This window comes from Lepisma saccharinum, chromosome 20 (genome assembly GCF_977018435.1).
Source record: "Lepisma saccharinum chromosome 20, izLepSacc3.1, whole genome shotgun sequence".
NCBI classification, from domain to species: Eukaryota; Metazoa; Arthropoda; class Insecta; order Zygentoma; family Lepismatidae; genus Lepisma; species Lepisma saccharinum.
Genome location: NC_139248.1, coordinates 25,414,357 through 25,433,653, shown reverse-complemented (window position 1 = coordinate 25,433,653; position 19,297 = coordinate 25,414,357). Strand labels below are relative to the sequence as shown.

Genomic DNA, 19,297 nt, shown 5'->3' with positions numbered 1-19,297 from the left:
AGAGACATAAAAGTTGTAGTTTAATTGGTAACCATAGCCTAAAAACTAATAATCGGAAGTTGTGTTGTCGCTGCTAACTGCAGTAATATAATAATTACCATTGAATAATAATAATTATTATTATTTAAAAATTATAATTAATAAATAATAATTAATAAATTATTATTATTGAACATATCTGTAACATTCTTACATATAGTTTATTGACTTTTCTAGTTGTGGGAATGAGACTGCAACTTCTTTTCCTCATCTCTATGGTCCAACATGGAGGAGCAGTACTTAACTACATCTCGTCTATTACTACAAAAGCAGATCGGAATTTTGAAAAAAACATTGAAGCCGTAATCAGAGAATACTTCTGGAGCGACTATTGCGTAGTTGTGATTGAAGATGCCGACTCCCCTTTGCAAAATGGAAGTGGCTACACATTTCAAAACGGGTCCGTGGCATGGATTCAAGCCTCTCGTGTACTCGAAATCAATGTCGAGGACAATTTGTTCATTAGGAATATGGATTTGGGTTGTAGACATTTTGTAATAGCAACTCTAGAAATTGGTACAATCACTAAAAACCTCTACAGTGCGATTCGGCGTGCATTTCAAAGGGAAATCAGGAAATATCTGATTGTTTTGGCAGAAGGTCACGAACATCTAGTTCATGGAATCGACAGAGACTTTTTGAAATTCTCTCCTTATACGTTCATCTTAACAAGAGAGCAAATTGATGAGATGCGTGAAGTATTCACATACAAACTATACACATTTGAGGTGGCCAATAATTTATATCCAGGAAAGTTGCTGACTGTGGCAACTTGGAAGGAGAAGCTGTCGGATCGTTTTGAGGTCGAAGACAAACTGGATAACCTGGGTGGGTTGTCCATGGGCTTGGGATTCGTGGATCACAGTCACGTGACCATAGTGCAAGGAGATCTAATTGAAGGAAGGGATTTCAGGGTAGCTCGCGAAGTTGCAATTAAACACAACTTCACCTGGAATGTCAAAATTGACAATTATGGTTTCGGTGCAGTGTTAGAAAACGGTTCATCAGTTGGTGTGGTTGGGTCTGTCTTCAAGGGAGAAGTGCATGCTGGGATACCTTGCGCCTACATCACAGAATTTCATAATGTCATCATGGAACTGTCTGTAGACTATGCACAATCAGGCATAACGTTTCTCACCCCGAAGCCAAGACTCAGAGAAAACCTATCGTCCGTCTTGAATCCGTTTACGACGTCAATGTGGATCGCCATTTTCTTTTACTGTCTTGCCATGTCCGTCGTTCTTTACGTTTTACACTGGATTATATTGAAGCTCCTTTCTGTTCAGGAGAGAGCCGAGGATTCTAGCTACATTTATCAGCTGATGAATTCTGTCAGTATTCTCGTGGGTCTGAGTGTTGCAGAGCCAACTCTGTCTTCAGTGAGAATGATGATTATTTGGCTGTCCATTGCATCTATGTTGTTGATCACTGCTTACAATTGCAACCTCGTATCGTTCTTGACCTTTCCTCTCTTCGAGAAAGCAATAGAAACCTTGGAGGACTTTGCAGACTCAGGACTGAGATACGGGATTCGGGACTTGTCCTGGGTTGCCGTCTTCTACGGCACCAATGACGAACATATTAAGAAAATTGAGGACAGATATTTCGAAATGACGGATTTAGACGAGGTTCTGCGCCTTGTGAGAGACCACAAGATGGCTATGTTGGTGGAAAGGTACTACTATAAGCACATCTGCACCATAGACCTTCCCGAGAGCATTCTCAGCGAACTGTACCTCATGAAAGATGACGTCATGAACTTCCATGTGAGTGTCATGTACGAAAGAGCTTCTCCTGTTGCTGAAAAGTTCAACGGCGTTATTATGTGGCTCCGTGATTCCGGTGTTGTTGTTCAATGGGACAAGGAGACGTTTCGTGAGTTCATGGACAGAAAACTCTTCCTTCCCTTCACATTCAGAGATCAAGACACGGGAAAGCCACGGCCGATAAAGCTCTTGCACGTTGCTGGTGCATTCTTACTGCTGATGGCTGGTGAGGTAGTGTCAGTTCTTGTGTTTCTCTTTGAGTGGTTGAACCGGAAACGATTTGGAGAAGACACGAGGGCAAAGGAGCAAAGTCGTAATTGTCGAAGGTTGAAAACGCTTGAAGCAATGCTAAATGCACAACTACAGAGTTAAGCGTTCGGGGAGTCTTAACATCGGACTTTAGGAACACGCGTCCAACCTGTACGGCATCACAGCACAAACTGACGCTGCCGAAGGAATTATGGGTACCCAGAATTCCCTCAGTCGCGCGTGATTGGCTACGGTTTCTGGTATCAGATATCACGTGAGGACACCTGCTTGATACATGCTTCATTAACAAAAGTAACGCAAACTGGTTGTGTGATAAATCTTGCCTATCCTCAAGGGTTAATTAAAAACGAGTGCAAAATTAAGAGCAATACACGTGTCATAAGTTTGAGTGATGTAGGAGGATAAGCCTAGATGTTAACTGTTTAAATTGATTCTTAACTCAAATACGTGTGACGACTCCTCTGTATTAATATCTAGTTTTGTGCTTGTATTTGTCGAATTCCTACAGCCTTGCAAACTGTCAAGAAGTGAATTCGACGAAGATGGTGGTTCTGGTTGTGCTCGGTTAATTCTCTTCTTGTAGCATCAAAGACGGTGGAGAACAAGACTCCTCAACCGGCCTCCAGAAGCATCCTATGCAGCAGTCTAGTAGTTTAGCAGTAGCCCAACAGATGTCTCTGTTAAGCGTTGTTCTTCCTTCGTGCAAATACATTGCTAATAAATCTTCGAGAAGAATGGATGAATGGACTCGTTCTCGTCCGGAAGTCCTGTTATTGTAAGGCATTTGTTTCGAGCTGTTTTGAAACACGTTTCAAGCAAAAGAAACATGAAATTGTCAATCTGCCATGCGTGTTAACATACGACGTAAGTAAGCGCAGCAATGGCGATATTAACCACCTCTCCCGTAGACACCATTTGAAGAAAAAAGTGTACAAACCAATCACATTTATAAGGTTAGATAGAGCCAATCGTAAGCAGCCTACTTTGGACTACTTGGAAGTAAGTAGTGGTATTGACTGTACTACCAGCACAGGAAAGTATGAGCCCCCCTCAAGCAGATTTGCTTACACTTAAAACAAGCTCAACATGCCCATATGAGCTTTTTGCTCAAGTGTGGAACCCTGCCTAATCCAAGATTTTTGTAAAAATGCCCTCGGGAATTTTTCGGAAAGTATGAACCCCCCTCAGATTGATTTGCATACACTTATAAAAGGCACTTCTGAGAGATTGTTGTCTATAAACTTGTTAAAAATATGCCCCTCTTGGGGCCACACTTAAAACTAGGCTACACACCTACCCACACACATACATATTTACTTCTGGTTTAAGTTCAATTGGATACCAGGTTCAAATTGTTTATCTAATATTAAAACAATGTAATTCTTCTAGAATTGCTCCGTGACTCTCTCATTTCTTACATCATAAACATATGATTTTTCCCCTATGAGAATAACACTACAAATGGTGTCATCAGGTAATGCCTCATGGAATTCACAGATAATTTTAATGTTTGTCCTGTCATTCACCACAACCTGTTTTCTTTTTGAGGTGTTGATGACAAACATGGGCCTCTGTGCTTTGAATTCATCTGGTGTGTAATACATGTCAGTATTGCCTGTAGTGACTCTTTTGAAGGAAGAAAAAGCCTCATATAATTTGAGGAAATCATCCTTGGAAATGTCTAAATTGTAATTTTCTCTAGGAAATACCTCATTTCTGCCATTTTTAAGATATATGTTCTTGATGTTGCAGCTATCAAATTTACTTGAATTTTTTTCCTGATTGTTGTGTCTCCCAGTCTGAAACAATACTACCACAAAATCAGGCATGTCATATTGTATACTGGAGAATGAATTTGTAGCATCAAACTCATAATAGGTACCAGCGGCAGGCTTCTGTACACATTGATATGTATAAAATTGCAAAAGAACCTGTGGATTTTTTAGGATATCAGCTTTGTATTTAAGAGCATAACTGGCTTCATACTCAACAACAGGGATTCTTAGCTCCATAGTCTGAATAATGCATTTGCCTGCATCTGGTAAGGTATTAGGCAGAGCTTCCCCGGTAGAGTTTATTGTACTGTACCTCATCAAAGCATTATTATCATTGGCAGCTCTTCTAAATGTAATTCTTAACCCACCCTTCCACATGATATCTTTGTAATCTGAGAAGAATCCTGGCAACAGGCGCATAGGGAACAGCACAGTGTGGTTTTTAGATAATATTTTCTCACCAGCCTCAAATCCACCGATTTTGTAGTAAGAAGCCTCGGTTTTGGATAATTTTAATGTTGCCAAAGCTGTGGAGGTAATGCCGGGATAATCCACTCTGTTTATAACAACACCATGCTTTCTGATCTCAATTTCAGAGAACAGATGCGGCACAAAATTGTCTACCAATCTTATATTTGAATTTGCCGGATAATCTGTTCCATCGAGCTTTACAACATCAAATTTGATGTATAGATCTGCTCTGTGGGGGTGTATAAAGCCATCCCCTACATCAAGATCAACCTCAATTTCTGTGTTGGGTTGATTTAAATTTGCAAATGTCCTCCTGTTTGGGGGGAATGATTGTAGCTCATAACTCTCAATATTTTCCATTGTATGTATTTTTATTTAAATATTAATCTCTATGATTGCAGTTGTTGTGGCTCCAGCAAAATCAACTAATTCTTCTTTTTCATTAGTGACCATCAATTCAATATAATCTATTCTATTATGGCACACAGGAAAATATAATGTTGGGGATGGATTGTAGATGATGGGCTCCATGAATTCGGAATTAGGTTTGAATGTTGCAATGATGCCGGTTTGTTTGTGAGTGCCTATGCCATTTGATTTGGTGATCATACCCTCGGCCACATTACAGTGAATATTCAGAGTCTCTATGGCTAAGAATTTAGGTATATTCATAGCAGTGTGTTTGATGGCCGGTTCAAGTTTTGTGTTGTTCTCAAAGCCTAACAGCTCTCCTATAGTACCCAGATCCACTGTTTCTGTGGCAGATACAATCTCTACTCTGTGAGTGACAGAATTTTGACTTAAAACTATACCTCTGGGTAATTGAGCATTTAGAGTGGATAGATTATACTGCCCTGGAGTGATGACAATTTTTTGATCCCCTACTGCAATTGTGTTGTTGTGGTGCGTAATATTGGGGATCAAGTACATGCCGTAAAATGCTCTGAGAGCTATTGTTTTGGGATACACTATGTCATCATGCAATTTGAGTTTCAATATTGAATTTTGGCTGGTGAGATGGAATACCCCCATGATGTTTCAGATACCACAAGGCTTTTTGAAAATCTTCAATTGATGGTTTATTTATTTGAGACATATATCTGAGAACAGATAAACACAGATGTCCACAATTAACATCTTTGAAGTTTTGAACACGGGCATTATTGTAATAAAGATTAGGTGATTTTAAATATTTTACTAAATTTTCAGGTGGAACACCTCCAAATGAATCAAAAACAAATGCCTCATTGTTTAAATATTTAAGATAACAGATCCAGTGAGTGCCCTGATTTTTGTACTTATCCAAATTAACAATGCCACACTCTTTGTTGAGTGGTTGTTCCGGTAAAGAATCAGACATGTACACACCTCTAAAATGTTTGATGCCCAGTGGCTTGATTAAAGCTTCAATATCTTGGTTTGTAAGCGGCTCTTGTTTTTTTTAAACTTATTCATGGCTCTCTTAACACCTTTGCCTTTTTTCTCCATAGCTAGATTATGGCGCTTCTGCTCATCTAATTCTGCCCTATTTTTCTTGGCATCTATTACTGTTTTTGCTATGGCAGCTGATCCCCCGGCCAAGCTCCCAACAGCCCCAAGTGCTGCTAAGATGGCAGGGATAGTAAATATAAATCCCCCCACATGTGATTTTTTCCTGGATTGCTGTAATTTTTTTAATTGGGGGGTACTAAGCAACAATTTCATACCATGCCCCTTTGCAATACAAGAATTTTTTTTGTTGCGCTGCTTTTTGGTCAAGAGACTGTCAATAGTTTTAAGCGATTTGAGACCTGCATAAGGTATTTGATACATAACACCCTTGTCCTTCATTGTAGGTTTATTATATACATATTCACAACCCCCACCCCAGTTTTTGTTTGGTGCTCATAGCTATGGTGGTCCCCAATGCTGCTATTTTTTCACTTAAAAAAGCATCTTTGCTTACAAATCTGCCAAATGCAGCCTCTTCTAATTTCTTGTCTGCAACATGTCTCTTGTCAAGATCAGTATGTGTGTTGTATGCTATGTCATGGTCTCTACAAGCAGCATCTAGGGGATTAACACCAGGATCACCTCTGTTTAATCTATGATCCAATTTTGTGCCTGGACCACAATACTGATAGCCTGGAATGTGTAGTTCAAATGGCAGCTTGTTTATAATGTCATTAACCAACCCCCGACCCTCAGAAATATTCCAAAATTTAGGTGGTAGAGTATTAATAATTTTTATGAGATATCCAATCCCCTTAGTGTCATTCACTATAAAATTAGACATTTTTGTGCTTATCATGTCCATAATTCCAACTTTTTCATTGTAAAAATTGTGGTTGCCAGCATTTTCCTCCCCAGCTATGACCAATAACCTATCTACAAGTTTCCTGACATCATCAACCCACACAAATTCTTTAGGCAGGGTGTTGTATTGTTTGATTCCACTGCCAGTCTTGATCTGTGACCATATGGGCTTGATTAAATTATTGTATTTTGCCCCACTGCTAGACTTGACTCTTTTTTGTGTGGGATCATTGTTCTGGTATAGAGCATCTGATTTTATTAATATTTCTTTGTAATCCTCATAATCTTGATCTGTATAGCTGCCAGGCCTTTTCCTAGTCATCAGTTCCCACAATCCAGGTGTTCCGGTGTATTTAACAAAAGCACCTTTTTCTCCGAGACGAGATTCTGAATAAACAATTATATCATCTCCCATAAATGTTACTCTGAAATTGCCAATTCTATGTATGATGCTCCCATCAAGCTCTGTGTCAGCATATAAGCCAAACACCTCATCTTTATTGTCTTTAGGTGTGGTTAAATATTTTTGAGCAAGAAGACCCAATTCAATAGGATCCTGAGTAGCTTCAATTCTTCTAGGAGCAACAGGACTAGGTGTATGAATACTGGAAAGTGGGGTGATTGGATAATCTAATATGTTTCTTGCAGCTACAGGTACAAGCTCTGTGATCAAATTTTGATTTTGCTCTGTAACAGTTTTGATATTCTTACCTAAATTATTAATAGCATCAATTACAGGCTGTTCTGTTTGTTTGTTTTTTCATAAATTCCTCGGTTCTCTGATTTCCATCCCTTAAATATTTTTACAAGATAATCTCTTAATTTAAGATCATCAATAATTGGCCTTTTCATGGTTATTTATATATGTTTCAATGTCTACAAAATTGTTGATTTTATTTCTATATTTGCCACTATTGGGTGTTCTTGTCATATCAATTGTGACAAACCCATAACTGTCCTGGTTCCAGCACCTGCTGCAAAACTTAGAAAAATCATTGTAGCTCAAGTCCCCACCTACATATTCATCATGTATGTGTTTGAGGTTGGTATGATCTTGATGAAACACACATATAAAATTGCTGTTGTCTCGGATCAGCTGCTTGGGTATTTTTGAAAAAGTCTGTGCCAGGTAGAAGCAATCAATGTTTTTGTGTCGGCCCTGTGTAAAGAAATTTCTAACCTTGTTTTGATTATCCAGTATAATGTCATCAAACACAACAACAGAATTATCGAGACATTCATGAAGTGGCTTAACATCTGGTTCAAAAGTGGCAATATCCAATCCATCATATAGCTTCATCAGCTGCTGATATTTTAATTGTTCCAAGCTCTTAGAGAAGATATACAAGTGCCTGTTTTTCCAGTCTAACCAGTTGGGTGCCAATAAAAAATTATCAACCATTAGTGTGGTTTTACCACAAGCAGATGGCCCAACAATAAGACACCTAATATTATCAGGCAGCAATTTTCCATTTCTCTTATTCTGCTGTTCAGGTTCTGGCAGCCTTTTTATAACATCCCAGGTGTTCATATTATCATTTTGTCTGCATCGATCCAGCTGTGTTCTGGAAGTCCTAGCCATTTGACAAGTAACTTGCTGCCTTTTCTGCGGATGATTTTTTCTATGAGATATGTGTCAGGCTGTTTAGTTTTGCTGAGCTCTTGTTCATAGAACCTGCCTTTGAGAATTTCTCCTCGGTGATCTTTTATTATATATGTGTTAAGAGTCCCAGGTTTAATTTGAACCACTGTAAATAATTCAGTGCTCCAGTTTCTTGTAAAGCCTCTTTTGAATAAGTGCTTATATTTGCTGATTCTTACTTGATCCCCCACCCTGTATTTGGCCTTTCTTGTTGTTGCCTGGTATCTAGGATAATAAACAGTCCTGATCAATTTTTGCTCATCAGATGAAGTTACTTCAGAGGGTTTCATGTTGATTGTGGAATGGATAGAATTGTTATATTTATGTAGAAGTTCTGGAAGAATATTAATCCATTTATAATTACCTTGAAGTGTAAATTGTTTATACATAAGATTTTTTAGGGTTTTGTTGAATCTCTCTACAATTGAGGCTTTGAGATCACTGTAACTCGAGTAATGTTTTATTGCCCGGCTTTTAATAAATTGTTGAAACACAGAATTATAAAATTCTTTGCCATTATCTGTTTGCAAATAACACGGTGATCTTCCACTCTGATTGATGATTGTCCTGATGGCTTCTGTAACACATTTTCCAGTCTTGGATTTGAGTGGCACAGCCCAGGCAAATTTTGAAAATGTGTCTATTACAGTGAGTAGATACTTGTAGCCCTTGTTGATTTTGTCTAAGTTTTTCAACTGCCCACTTGCCATTTCAATCAAGTCGCTTTGCCATAAATCATCTATGCCTTTTGTGACTACTGGCAGTCTCTTATAATTATGTCTGGCCTGTCTGTGTAATTCATCAACAATAATTTGTCTAGACATAATATGTAAACAAGAATATTGCAACTATGGGGTGTTCAGCAGCTGATACTACAGGATTTTCTAAATATAATTTGTCTCCAATATGTATTTTAAATTCCAGAGAGCCATCATCTTCAGTATAGGCTGTTTCTAATGTATTGGGATCTGTAAAATCCTCTAACTCTACACTGGTGATTTTTTGTTTGTTATCAGCATTTGTTATTGATAAGGTGGGGTAGTGGTGTGCCTGTGGTTGAAGCCAATATTTGATCTTGATTGGTCTCAGTGTGCCCCCAACAAAAAACTGGTAATAAAATTGTGCAGGGGACAGCATATATATTTTGCCACCTGGTGTAAATGGAGAATCATATTCTTTGTTGGGGATGCTGTACAATTCAAGAATTACTGTATGTTTCGGATTCTCGATTATGCCTGTTATTTCTTTTTCTGCTGTAAGCAATCTGCTTGTTACAGATTCAAGGTGCTCATTGATGGTCCTAACAACATCATCATGGCCTGGCTTGATCTTTATGTCCACAACAAGTTTCTTGTATTGTTGCACAATCTCTTGAACTGGGTGGCAAAAACAGACAGAGCATTTGCTTGGTTGGATTCCATGGTCCCTAGCTGTTGCTTGATATTAGCTACAATTTGTTGCAAATTTTCAATAACTGCCAATTTTGAATTTTGAGCTGTAAGATCATGGACCTGTCTTCTGATATCCTCAAACAGGGCATGCAGTTCATTAATATGTTGATTGGTTGGTAGAGTGGCCACTGTCTGAGTGAGTTGTTTGATCTCTGTCTGGATATTCTTGATATCTTCTGATTTCAATATCCTATTCACTGCCCTCTTTATATTTTTAAGTTCCTGTGATGTCGGGAGATTTGATACTGTATTTTGCAAAGATTCAAGTGCCAATTTTACATTGTTTAATTCAGAAGCATCAGCCACATTTTGCATAGCATTTTGGAGCAGGGCTATATCTGCCTGAGAGGGTGTGGATTGTTGTAAAATTTCAAGCTTTGTTTGGATATCATCAATCAAGTGATGAAAATGAGATAGCTCAGATTCAGTGTTGAGGTTTTCAAGCTTTGTGATCTGTTGCTGGACACTGACAAGTGTGTCTACAATACCAGGCAATCGGGATTCTTGTACATTTGCCAAATCATTTTGCACTGCTGCTATTGTACCTTCAAGATGGGTTATGGAACTTTGAATTTTTCCAAAACCTTCATATGTTTCAAATTGCAGCTTGATGTTTGCAACACTCCGAGTTATTGCACTCAAAGCATCAGAAGATGGCAAGTTGTTCATAAAATTTTCAAGTGTCTCGATTTTTTCTTTAACCTCGGCTATGGCATTGTTCAGAGGATCCAGATTAGGTATCTGTAATGATTGAATCTGTTCCTTTAGAGTGGAAATCACTAGATCAAAATCTTCTTGTGATTTTATGCTTTTGACAATTGTTTGGAGCTGTGTCTGGACATTATTTATCTGCTCTTCCAATTGTTGTTTCAATTGCTCGGAGTTGTTAGCCTGGGTCTTAAATTTGGCTTGAAGAGCTGCTACAGCTTCTTCCAAACTTTGAAAATTATCCAATGTGGCCAAATCAGTATATTTCTGAAGCAGCACTTTGAGTTCAGAATCAATTTTAAGAAGAGGGTCCATGCATTGTGATTGTAAATTTGTAATTTCTAATTGAAGACTGGCATTGAGTGTGGTTTGTAAAGCTTGTAAATCACTTCTTAATTTCTTGACTCTGACATCAAGCATCAGAATCTCATCACTGTGATCTTCATGCCTTGTATGGCCAAATATATCATTAGGCATTTTTATTTTAATGGTTATTTATTATTGAATATCTGATTCTTAATTCTATAAAAAAGGGTATAAGCTTGTCATATGATCCAGGGACCTCAATATATAAGCAGTCACCAGCAGAAACAGTATATACAGTGCCAGAAATCATGTTTGAGTGCTTAATTCTGTAAATATTTCTCCCTACTGAAATCTTGACATTACCCTCAGGGGTTGTAATAAATTGCAATTGACCACCTACAGGTAATTGGTAATGATTTAAATTATTGTTAAATATGTACAATGTTTTACCTGTTTTATCATCAACATCTGTAAGTATGCTGTTCAGATGAATAATTAACAAAGCACTTAGTTTAGACAGCATATCAGAAGAGGGTTGTGGTGTTGGCAGCTCCATAATAGCCTGTTTTTTGAACCCAAATAAGTTCATAGGCATGTTTATTTATTTCAAATCATGCTCTGTAATTGGGCATTGATTACCACTTTTCAAATCACAATGCCCCCATGGTAGAGTATGTATGCCACATGATAAAATGCATCTCTTATTATCATGTGGGTCCAGGGCCACTTTTCTTACAATATTGCTAGTCAGCAAGTGATCCACACTCTGGATTCTGGATTCTGATGTTTTGATTAAACTCTGGGATTTGATGCAATTTTTATAATCTTCAAATACAAGCTCTTTTTCAACAGCTACTTTGCCAATGCCCTTGGCCTTTTTGGCAGCAACACCACTACATGTTTTAAAACTATACACCTTGGCACTTAACCCAGCAAATTCCACAATAGCATCACCACATGTCTCATCTTTTAACTTGCCAGGCACCTTTTTGTTGTGGGGTTGAATTATTGTATGTTCACTGGTATCAAAATATTGAAACAATTCAGGCTGTGACATATCTTGATAAACATCTTCTGTTTTAATATCAAGAATAAAACTATCCGTATCCATGTACATCAGTTTTACACGATCACCATAAAAAGGTTTCAACACATCATAATACAATGTTAACATATGTAATTTGGCCAATTCCAATATCACAGCCCCTACATAAATAGGTTTATCAAACTTAATCTTTGTTTTCTTCATGTTGAAAAGTGCCATGTGCTCATCATAAATTCTTCTGTAATTGAAATTAGGCTTTGCAACCAATTTTTTGCTCAGGCTGGGGTCAGTAATTATTTTAACATCGGTATGTTTTCTGACATTTTCAATAGTTTTGCCATACACAGAATTAACCATCAATTTAAACAAGCCCTTATCAAATTGGCTCTTTGCAGATGTTCGAAGCTCTGTATTTGTATCAATGTATGGTTTCAACCATCTTGAGTGCCTGAACCTCAAAACTTTGCCAACTTTGGTCACTTGAACACCATGTTTCATCAGGAACTGGAGGTTTTTGTAATATATGACATAGCCTTGTTTTGGCTCCAGTGTCATCATGAGCTTCTTCTGTTTAGAGCCAGGTGAGCACTGAACCTCGGAAAATGGGGGCAGATCAGAAAATTTATTGTGCAAATCATCAGGAATTATCAGATTAACCTCTAAGATGAGGCCATACTCACTGTCATCAAAGTCCTTAAGATCTTCAATATTGAAATCTTCAACCCACTCAAGCCCTGCATATGGCAGTTTTTGCATCATGGCGTGACCATAGAGGCTGTTTGCATCTACATACAGTATAAAATTTGATGGCCGTGCTGGATCATAATCAGGCATATATTTGTTATTTGCTCTGGCATATCTCTGGGAACATTGCACCATCCCCCCTCTTATACATTTCTCCATAAACAGATACTTATCTTGATCGTGGATCAGATCCAAATGCATTTTGGTGTTTAAAAACGTTGCAGCCCATGCTAGGCCCGGGGCACTGAAAAAATATATTGGATCCAGTCTATAATTTTGCATGGAAGATTTTCTGAATGCCTGCAATATATCAGCTAAGAGGGTTACATCAAGTTTTAAATATGCCATGTGATAATCACCAAATGTCTTGCATTTTAAATTGTTCCACATCAACTGGGCATGGTGATAATCATCATCAGTGATTCCAGATCCTCTGATTTTGCTGTAAAACTCTTGTTGTGGTGGCAGGGAACACTCATCAAATTTAGAAAAATCTGTAACATAGTCATATGGATATACACCCTTCCGCCTAATTAATTTCAGGTCCTGATTTGGAAACAATGCACGTGTGATTTTGAATTGATCATCAGATAATTGAGTGGCCAGTGTGGCCAGGCTAGCCGATAAAATTCTGTAAGAATCAAGAAATCTTAATTGAATAGGAACACCATTAACTTTAATTATCTTGCTAATAGCAATATATTTTTCATCATTTTCAGCTAAAATATTTAAATTCTGCTTGTCAAACCCCTCATATCTGATCAAATGATGAAAATCATAATTGGATGCTCCATGGCAAAATATGGGGACAAATCTTGGTCTCTTGATCTTAATATTACAGCTTTTACACAGGGCCATTAAGAATTTACCATCTGTATGAGAATGGTGTTTCACCTTGATATTTATATCTGAAAATTCAGAATCACATACCGGGCATTTTTCTGCATTGTTGAAATCTTCAATCTGTTTCTCTGTTAAAGGCAACATGGGTTTTGATTTTAATAAGATGTTAGATGCTATGTCACGGCACTCATTTTCTATTTTATGTGCAAATATTTTGATGGCATCTGGTCCCATGTATGAATATTCTTTACTAGCTACACCATCCCGTATAACCATATAACAAAAACTGGAAGGTTCATGTAGCTGGTATGGTGTAATTGCAGATTCTTCAGGATCTGGGCTACAAAATGCAAGAGGTTTGAGGTTCGATTCAAAATCACAGACAATATATGCTGGGTGTTCCAACAAGGCTTCAAACTTATTGAATTTGCAATTTTCACTTGGATTGGGCATCACCATATGAACAGGTTTATAATTGCCACAGTATTTCAGATGCTCAATTAACTTGTTTTTGGCAATTTCTGCACTCTCTTCACGAACCCCCTTCACCATTTTTTGACCATAAAATACAGATAAACATCTTCTGCACAACTTGAATATTGTATGAGTTTTGTCTAGTTGTGTTCTGACTAAAGCTTCAAGATTTTTTATCAGAGTATAATGATATGTGCCATCCCCTTCAATTAAGAGCAAATCAATCGGAACAGCAGATTCATCATCAATTGTACTGATTCTGAGAGGTTCTATCGGGCAATTGCCATGGCCAGTGGAACAAATAAATACATTAATAGATAATTGTTTGCCATTGATATCCCTGGCTTTTTTTTCAAATTTATCAATATTCTGAACAAACATTGGATATTCCAAACCCTCCATTGCATCGTCAAAATCATGTTCATGCTGTTTGTAATAACTTATTCTCTGAGGATTCCTTGAAACTGGATACAAAGCAGCTAAAATACACCACAAAAAGCATTTCTGGTCGGTATTTTCTATATTAACCACGGCTTGTTTGTTTTTGATATTGGCAGGTAATGGCAGATATGTAGAACCTTTTAATGGGCTGAATTCAGAAATATTAACATATAACTTGTGTGGAGAGCCGCATAGGCTCCATCCAGACTCTTTTGCTGCAAATTCAGAGTGTTTAATATTCAATTGATTTATCAAGTTGTTTATTATTTTGTCCGAATTTGCATTTGAATAAACCGATACAGTTTCTGTTATGTGGGGCTGTGTAAATTTTGTACCATTTGGTTTCTTATATTGTGCAAACAATTTGAGGGACAGCTTATAAGAGCCATTTTGTGCATTTAGAATTGCCTGCAGATCAGAATTTCTACTGTTCAAAAAATTCTTAATACCACATCTTGGCTCTGATTTAAAACAGTGATCTCTTAATTGGCCGTTAAAACTGCTACGGATGGGTTCATAGCGTGGCTGCTTTGCTGCTCTGGCATTAACAGGTGCTTCATGCTTCCTTTTCAGACCAGATGTGGATGGTTGTGTTGATGACTGTACAGAGCAAGTATTTTTATGTGTATATGTTAAGTATTGCATGCTGTATTTTCTATGGCATTTGGGGCAAATTTTTGTGGGAGTTCTGCATTTGTCCGGGTTACAAATCTTTTGATGCTTGGCCCAATTGGGGCTGGATATATTTTTATTGCATTGATTACAATATTTTTGATTTGGCATTTTTGCTGTTGTTTATTATATACAATTTCCTGGGTTTCAATTCAAAACTTTATACTGAATAAAAAATATCAGTTGGGTTCAGCACTGTGCTTTGTATGTGTGTGTATGTGTGTATGTGTGTATACACTTAATATTTTTGGCTTTGGTATTTATATACAATTTCTTGGGAATCAAATCAAAACTCTATGCTTAATCAGTTGGGTTCAGTGCAGACAAAAAAAACTGCATAGCTCTATGTCAATTAGTTCTTGAGATTTTGTATTTAGGAACCACTTTGTCCCCCCTGCCAAAAATTGGCTTTTATTGTATCAGTGTATATTGTCTCTATGACCTTACTTGGGTTATTCCGCCAAATTATATGCTTCAAGTCTCCTATACTTTGGTGGAGCCTGTTCAGGTTCTGCCCCCCACTTGTGGGTTCCACTGCCGATCCAGCAATGGTGAAGAATCTGCACTGTGCCCTGGCTTATATAGATTTACAGAGCCAATAGAAACACTGCTTATTTAAACGTAACATATAATCACATTATGTCATAAGCAACCAATCAGAAAACACCACATAATCACATTATGTCATAACCATTTAATCAATTAATATTGCACAACATGATGCAATAGAAGTGGACCGGGAAGTAAATATGTATGGATGTGTGTGGGTGGGTGTATGGGTAGGTAGGTATGGGTGTGGGTGGGTGGGGGTGGGTAGGTGTGGGTGTGGGTAAGATGGGGGTGGGTAGGTGTGGGTGTGGGTAAGATGGGGGTGGGTAGGGGGTGCATTCAGAAACATAAGCTCTTCTCTAATATTTTTTGCTGAAGTACTTTCTTCTGAGCGTACATCCCGTTTTTCTGCTGAGCGTACATGCAATCCATACAGCAGCGCCATGTTCCAAGCGCGGCGGCGGAATTGTTTGGAACTAATCGATCAGTCAATAAGACTGCTGATAAAACTGCAGGAACTTGCTCAAGTATTAATCACACCTCGGTGCTGCCAGTGCCGCAGGAATAGAACTGCCCGGAGTATTGATCCGGGCAGAGGCACTGGCCGCGCCGCAGGTTTTTTTTCAGCGGCCTTCAGAGGCACTGACCTAGCACAAATACCTGTACAGACATGCATGTCCCAGAAGACACTGACCTAATGCCATGTATATTATGAATAGATTACAACAAACAAGCTGGATGTAACAAATATCAGATTTTGTATATGCAAAATATCCCAGTTTCAATTCAATCCATTTATCTGAATTGAAGAAACCAGCAATTCACATATCCCCATATCATTGTATGCTTGCCCTATTAGTACCTCTTTTGCTGTTGTGCTCAATTAATTTTCACTAATTGGCAATTTTCTTGAAGAGGCCTAATAGAACAAGATACGGCGGTATGAGAAATATGTGAATTAAAGATATTTTAGCAATATACGACGTCTTAAGAAAGGCATATTCAGCTCCAAAGTACTTTGTCTAACACTTACTACCATTACCTATTACTGGCAAAAAGAGTTAAAAATATTGACATATTGAAAAAAATTGACTTGTTCCCAAGTGTTCACCGAGTTCAGACATTTGCACATAGATGGCCCTGTTGTTGTTGCTTATCAAATATATGGAATATCTCTAAAACAGGCAAATTTTGTTTACTGTTTTCTACAATTGGCAATACCAGGATTCTTCTCAGATTACAAAGATATCATGTGGAAGGGTGGGTTAAGAATTACATTTAGAAGAGCTGCCAATGATAATAATGCTTTGATGAGGTACAGTACAATAAACTCTACCGGGGAAGCTCTGCCTAATACCTTACCAGATGCAGGCAAATGCATTATTCAGACTATGGAGCTAAGAATCCCTGTTGTTGAGTATGAAGCCAGTTATGCTCTTAAATACAAAGCTGATATCCTAAAAAATCCACAGGTTCTTTTGCAATTTTATACATATCAATGTGTACAGAAGCCTGCCGCTGGTACCTATTATGAGTTTGATGCTACAAATTCATTCTCCAGTATACAATATGACATGCCTGATTTTGTGGTAGTATTGTTTCAGACTGGGAGACACAACAATCAGGAAAAAAATTCAAGTAAATTTGATAGCTGCAACATCAAGAACATATATCTTAAAAATGGCAGAAATGAGGTATTTCCTAGAGAAAATTACAATTTAGACATTTCCAAGGATGATTTCCTCAAATTATATGAGGCTTTTTCTTCCTTCAAAAGAGTCACTACAGGCAATACTGACATGTATTACACACCAGATGAATTCAAAGCACAGAGGCCCATGTTTGTCATCAACACCTCAAAAAGAAAACAGGTTGTGGTGAATGACAGGACAAACATTAAAATTATCTGTGAATTCCATGAGGCATTACCTGATGACACCATTTGTAGTGTTATTCTCATAGGGGAAAAATCATATGTTTATGATGTAAGAAATGAGAGAGTCACGGAGCAATTCTAGAAGAATTACATTGTTTTAATATTAGATAAACAATTTGAACCTGGTATCCAATTGAACTTAAACCAGAAGTAAATATGTATGTGTGTGGGTAGGTGTGTAGCCTAGTTTTAAGTGTGGCCCCAAGAGGGGCATATTTTTAACAAGTTTATAGACAACAATCTCTCAGAAGTGCCTTTTATAAGTGTATGCAAATCAATCTGAGGGGGGTTCATACTTTCCGAAAAATTCCCGAGGGCATTTTTACAAAAATCTTGGATTAGGCAGGGTTCCACACTTGAGCAAAAAGCTCATATGGGCATGTTGAGCTTGTTTTAAGTGTAAGCAAATCTGCTTGAGGGGGGTTCATACTTTCCTGTGCTGGTAGTACAGTCAATACCACTACTGAAGTAGTTTTGCGCTTGACGAGAAATGAAAGCACCGGACATGTGATACCCTTCGATATATGGGGTATTCGATAATCGAGGTGTCTTGTTCTCTTCATCGTCTTTGGGTAGCACCGCATCACCACAGACATAACAATAAGTGTTCAATAGCTGATTTCTTCACTGCCAATAGCCATAAGGGGGACAATTTCCCATTCAATTTGTGTCAGCCCATAAACAGCTTCAGATACCCTAGAAAAATCTCTTCCTTATGGCTGGTAATAGACCAATGACGTCACACTGCTATAATTTTTTTGTGATATGATCAGAACGCTACAGGTTGAAGGAATAAATTCATTAAACATAGCTATTATCTATTGTTTATTTTCAAAATATTTTGTTGATCCATTGTAGAATCATATTGTACAGTATGAAGCAAAAATGTGTTGTACAGACGTAATGAAATTAGCCTTGGCGTATCGCAGTTTTCTGTGCCCTCCGCAAATAAAACATTGGTGGCTCCTATGTGACAAAAGTTATCGAAAATACTGTAGCGCATATACTATTGATAATGTCAGAGGAGGACGCACGTACAATAGTTAGCTAGTTCCCTCCCCAATAGTTGTACAAGAAATAAAATTGTACCCCACCACTTTTTTGGTCATCGACTTATGTATCAGTGTAGTAGCTTCTTGAAAATAAATCAGGATGGTCTCAATCTCTGATAAACTGGAAATATTTTCTAGACGTCAACGCAGTGGCGCAATCAGGACTCTTTCTTGGAGGAGGGGAGGGGGACGCTTTATACAGCCATGTATGTAGTGCATGATCTTTCACATTTGTTGCCTGATACAAGAAAGCAATTAGGTTTTAAATACATAGACAGATATTGAAAAAAAAATACCGTCTTGTGAGGAACTGCTTAATTGTTCAGGTTTGTAGTTTGCGGTGGATGGGGCTTCAGCCACAATGGCCATCTTCTTGGCTGCACCAGCTCAAGATTCAAGGGAAAGTGGCTGACATTCACCCTACTAATAGTGGCTAATATATTTAAGCAAACTTACTATTTCAGTTGTGGAGGTTGAACTGGACCTCCAATATTGATCCAAGATCACAAGGTCAATGGAACATATTTGTGTGGCGTCATGAGTCCAAACAAATATAGCACGTGCTTTTTTCCTATCCCGAGCCTCTGAATTTTCCATCGGAAGGGTTAGCTTTAAGAATTGTGACAGCAGTTATGAAGCAAAATTGTGAAGCGCATCCTACATCAATGTAAAGATGAGATTTCGAAGAATGCGTCTATATATAACACATTCCTTACACATGAGAATGTAAAGAATAAATGAAGTAGAAAATCGAGCAAAGAGAAAGCTTCTAACGACGTCCGACTCGGAATTACAGGCAATGGTTTACCATCATCCAT

At 37.9% G+C, this 19,297-nt stretch overlaps 1 protein-coding gene across 1 annotated transcript; it reads left to right on the top strand.

The window, feature by feature from the left end:
• Positions 1 to 224: 224 nt before the first annotated feature.
• On the top strand, positions 225 to 2,177 carry LOC146003393 (glutamate receptor 1-like). The gene has a single exon (XM_083141675.1). The coding sequence runs from the start codon at positions 225 to 227 to the stop codon at positions 2,175 to 2,177; it is 1,953 nt and encodes a 650-aa protein (XP_082997801.1).
• Positions 2,178 to 19,297: the final 17,120 nt, after the last annotated feature.

Bases quoted from the DNA above. Each gene is read 5' to 3' on its own strand.
- LOC146003393 (XM_083141675.1), top strand. From the start codon at position 225: ATGAGACTGCAACTTCTTTTCCTCATCTCTATGGTCCAACATGGAGGA.